Source organism: Perca fluviatilis, chromosome 8, assembly GCF_010015445.1.
Source record: "Perca fluviatilis chromosome 8, GENO_Pfluv_1.0, whole genome shotgun sequence".
Classification (NCBI taxonomy): Eukaryota; Metazoa; Chordata; class Actinopteri; order Perciformes; family Percidae; genus Perca; species Perca fluviatilis.
In genome coordinates this window covers 2328537-2332795 of record NC_053119.1, presented here as the reverse complement: position 1 = coordinate 2332795, position 4259 = coordinate 2328537, and the positions used below count along the sequence as shown (strand labels likewise).

Here is a 4259-nt window from a genome sequence, read left to right as displayed (position 1 = left end):
TCTCTGATAACTCCTGTGTGTGTGTGTGTGTGTGTGTGTGTGTGTGTGTGTGTGTGTGTGTGTGTGTGTGTGTGTGTGTGTGTGTGTGTGCGTGCGTGTGTGTCTGCATGTGTGTGTGTGTGTGTGTGGTGCGTGCGTGTGTTTTTTTTGTGTGTGTGTGTGTGTCTGCGTGTGTGTGTGTGGTGTGTGTGTGTGTGTGTGTGTGTGTGTGTGTGTGTGTGTGTGTGTGTGTGTGTGTGTGTGTGTGTGTGTCTGTGTGTGTGTGTCTGTGGGTGGGCGGCTCTCCAGGGGTGGTTACTCTCTATAAATACATTCTTATTTGATAAACAGTTGACGCAAACAGACAGTTGACTTGTCTTTTAACTGCAGCGGACATTAATACAATGGCAACCATGCTCGGAGCATACGGTCCTGTAAGGGTTGCCAATAAGGAAACTCAGGAGATTTGTGATCAGGTGAGCTTCTCTCTACCTTCATTCTTCACAACCTCCACACCCAAGGTCTGAATTTACATCATATGTATTTCCTTCATACACAGGTGAAGAACCAAGTGGAGGAAATAACAGGAGCAAATTATCTGGAATACAAAGCAGTTGAATCCAGGTTTCAAGTTGTGGCAGGAATAAACTACCTTATCAAGGTAAATAGATATGTCTTTAATATACAGGTTGAATTATTTGGGCGATGCAGTTGAACCATGGCAGGTCTGTGTTTGTGTGTGTGTGTGTGTGTGTGTGTGTGTGAGTGTGTGTGCAGTTGTACCATGCCAGGACAGTAAACACCAGTTAACCTAACCCTCACTGCTCAACAACACCAGGGGCCCATTCTTCGTACGTCGCTAACTCACTTAGCTGGATTTGATTGTTGGCGATTTGGCATGATCTTGGATTGTTTAGTTCTTTGACGCTCATCCTGGACTTGCTGTCATAGCAACAGGTGCGCAATCTTAAACCTGCTCGCGAGCAGGCTTATTTCATGTCAACAGGATTAGATCCCGGCTATATAAACGGAGGTGATTTGGGAAGTCTGTCACAGCCATGTCTGGTCCGTTGTTACGTCAGGAACCTGTTGCTGAAGGTGCCAGAATAATTCAAAGAGCTTTTCGAAGCAATCGCGTTTTGCGAGATCGACAGGATCCTTTAGATAATCTACTGATTGAGAGATATCGTTTTTCTCGGGAGGGTCTCATCTACATCATCAACTTGTTGGAGCCACACGTTAAAAGTTTGACTCGTCGGAAAAGAGAACACAATGGCATTACAATGAACTACACTAGGAAAAAATATGATCAAAACATTACTACATTAAGTTATGCAGTTTTCACCTTCACAAGTCAAAGCAATTGACTCAATATTTATCTGTTGGAATGACTGTACCAGCCATTTGGATTATAGACATACTTAATTTAATGCAGCAACAAATTATTTACAGTGTAGCAAGATGATTTCAAACTCATTTCCCTGTAATGAAGGTGTTGCTGTTACTGGTCCCTGGCTGTAGGTCTAAGGAAGAGCTGCCCCCAGGGATGCCCTCCACAATGGGTCGGTTCGTATTTAGCCCAAGGGCCAGCTCTTCTGCCGGGGTATAATGTGGGGGTGCAGGACCACCACCTGTTTTTTTATGCTCCGCCTTTTTCTTGGTTGCTGTTATAAACAGACAAACATCATTTAAAATGTTTTTGGGTAAAAGAGACTAAACAGTAGAAGTAGAAAAGCTTACCGTTTGAAGAATATTCTTGTACTTCACTTTTACTTGTTCCCATGTTCTAGTGGGTCCTGAGCTGGCTCTGACATTAAGCAATTATGAAATTATTAAAATACAAGAATATATACTGTAATAAGTGATATAACCATAACATGGAACATTTAATTTGTCTGCTTCTTTTTGCCAGCCCTCTCTCCTGGCTTTTGCAGACTTTGAGGTGTTCCCTGGCGTTTTAATTATTGTTTCAAACTCAGCATACCCTTCCAGTCATAGTTCGTGCTCTGCTGCGTTGAAAAACTGAGCGCGCTCTTTGGCCATGGTGAGCAGCCAATAGCAGCGTTGCTGATCAAAGTTTCTGCTATCGATACATCTCCCCTTTTAAACAAGCGCATGAATGCGAAATCATCTCACTAACTCAATCCAGCTATACTAATCATCAACAGCAGGTGTGTTCAAAGAATCTAATCAGCCAGATCATGATTAGCACGATGATATCATCTAGGATGTGTCATTTGATCTCGGATGCAACGTACGAAGAATGGACCCCAGATCAAGATGAATCCATGTGTTTAGACGTCTAATTTTCCTCTTTTCTTCTTGCAGCTTCATGTTGGAGGAGATGACTACATTCATCTGGAAATCTTCCAAGAACTGAGGAACGGAAGAAAGAATTTGCTGACTAATGTACAGGATCATCAGACCAAAGTCAGCCCCCTCGTACCTTTTTAGAAACTGATCCCAGAACCAGTTTCACCAGTAAAATACTTAAAGGCTGCAGTCCCATGTTAAAATCTTCTGCTTCTTTATTCTGAAATGATTTAACATTGATTTTGAATGTTTTAAAGGCGCCCTGCCACACAAAACCGTTTATCCTTGTATTCATTGAAATACGTCAGGTCCATATGTGTGTGTGTGTGTTATGTGGTGAATGTGAAAATGAACTGCTACCTCCTCTGTCAGCTCTAGTCACTGAACAGAAATAAGCAGAGAAATCAGACCAATCACAACAGCTGGTCAGTCTCAAGTTCAAGTTACTTTATTTGTACCCAGAGGTAGATTTTGTTTTACAGGCAAGCAGTGGTGAGCTTGAGGATTTAATAAACAATAATCCATGCATCAAAAGAGTCCTGAAGATAGCAGGCAAAATACATTAACAGGAACAGGCAGAATCACCAAAACAGGAATCACAAAAAATACAAGGAACTCCGAGACCAACGGGGTAGACTGCACTCTCAGAGAATACAATACAATGACCTGTGTAGAGAAATTCTAAAACAACGTGATCATTTGATTTCTGATGAGGAAGGAGAGGCTAGGGTCCAATTGAAGATTAAGCAAAAGGTTTAATAAACAACATGATGAAAACAACATGACAAAAACAATCAAACATCGAACATGAAACACTGCCAGCAGCCGACTGCAAGACATGGTTCCCCTTGTGAGGGTCACAGACTGCAGTCCCGAAATCACCTCTGTTTCTGCATTATATTCCTGTGGAATTGTGGGTGTTTCCTTGAATGAAAACTGTCCCAGGTTAAGGACACACCCCTGATTTCAGGTTTACTCCAGGTCACAGACAAAGGTCGTTTATCATGGTAGTACCGATTCTATTCAAGTTTACAGAGATATGCATTTCCTGTGTTCTAATCCAGTCTGGCCCAGCAGGGAGTGGCTCCCCAACAAGCAGAAACTATGTCTCCGTGTGTGGGGACAAGGAGCTTTCTACCTTTATGCTAAATGACAGACATGATCTAATTCATTCTTTAGAAGCTAGGTTTGGGTGAGCCAGTCGAATGATAATCACTATTGTTATTTGATTAGATCTAGCTGCAGGCTACATAAAACCAAAGGTACATTGTTTTCATAACATAAGCATGGTTTTAACTTTTTTATATTCAGCACCTGACACAAGACAAGGGCAATACAAAGACTAAATACACAGGGTAACAAGAGGTAGGTGCCACAAGGGCTGGGAAACAGGTGAAAGACAGACAATCACAGGAAAACCAAAAGACCGGAAGTAAAACAAGACAGACTACCAAAATAAAACAGGAAACAGAAACATACACAACCATAACAGTACCCTAAACCCCCCATTCTTTCTACCTAAATGCCCAAAAATAACATGAATGATTCCATACGTTCTTAAATGAATGCATTTTAGGTGTTTTGTTTAATTTAATAGAATCCATTTTCTTCCGAGACCACAGATGTGATTATTTGTTGCAATTAAAAATAATAAAATGCTTTTTTAAAATTTCTTTTATTTAACCTTTATTTAAACAGGTGGGCCGTTGAGAACAGGTTCTCATTAGCAATGGCAACATGGCCAAGAAAAGCGTAAGCATGCAAGACAACATACAGTTACACATTCAATACAATACAGGAATACAGAATAAAAAAGACTGAATAAAGTGCAGATTAAGTAGGCGTTACAAAGCCGTTGCAAAGTGAGGTAAAGTGAGTAAGTCAATGGTTATGTGAAAGAGATATGGTAATAACACAATATACATAAATAGGCAGTCTATAACACTGCTGAGATGTAGTCTGGAGCC

General features: G+C 41.0%; 1 protein-coding gene across 1 annotated transcript; it reads left to right on the top strand.

Moving 5' to 3' along the window:
* The first annotated feature begins 316 nt into the window (after positions 1–316).
* Positions 317–2572, top strand: LOC120563453 (cystatin-B-like). The gene is made up of 3 exons (XM_039807619.1): positions 317–455; positions 539–640; positions 2308–2572. The coding sequence occupies exons 1-3, from the start codon at positions 384–386 to the stop codon at positions 2431–2433; spliced, it is 300 nt and encodes a 99-aa protein (XP_039663553.1). The 5' UTR covers positions 317–383; the 3' UTR covers positions 2434–2572.
* Positions 2573–4259: the final 1687 nt, after the last annotated feature.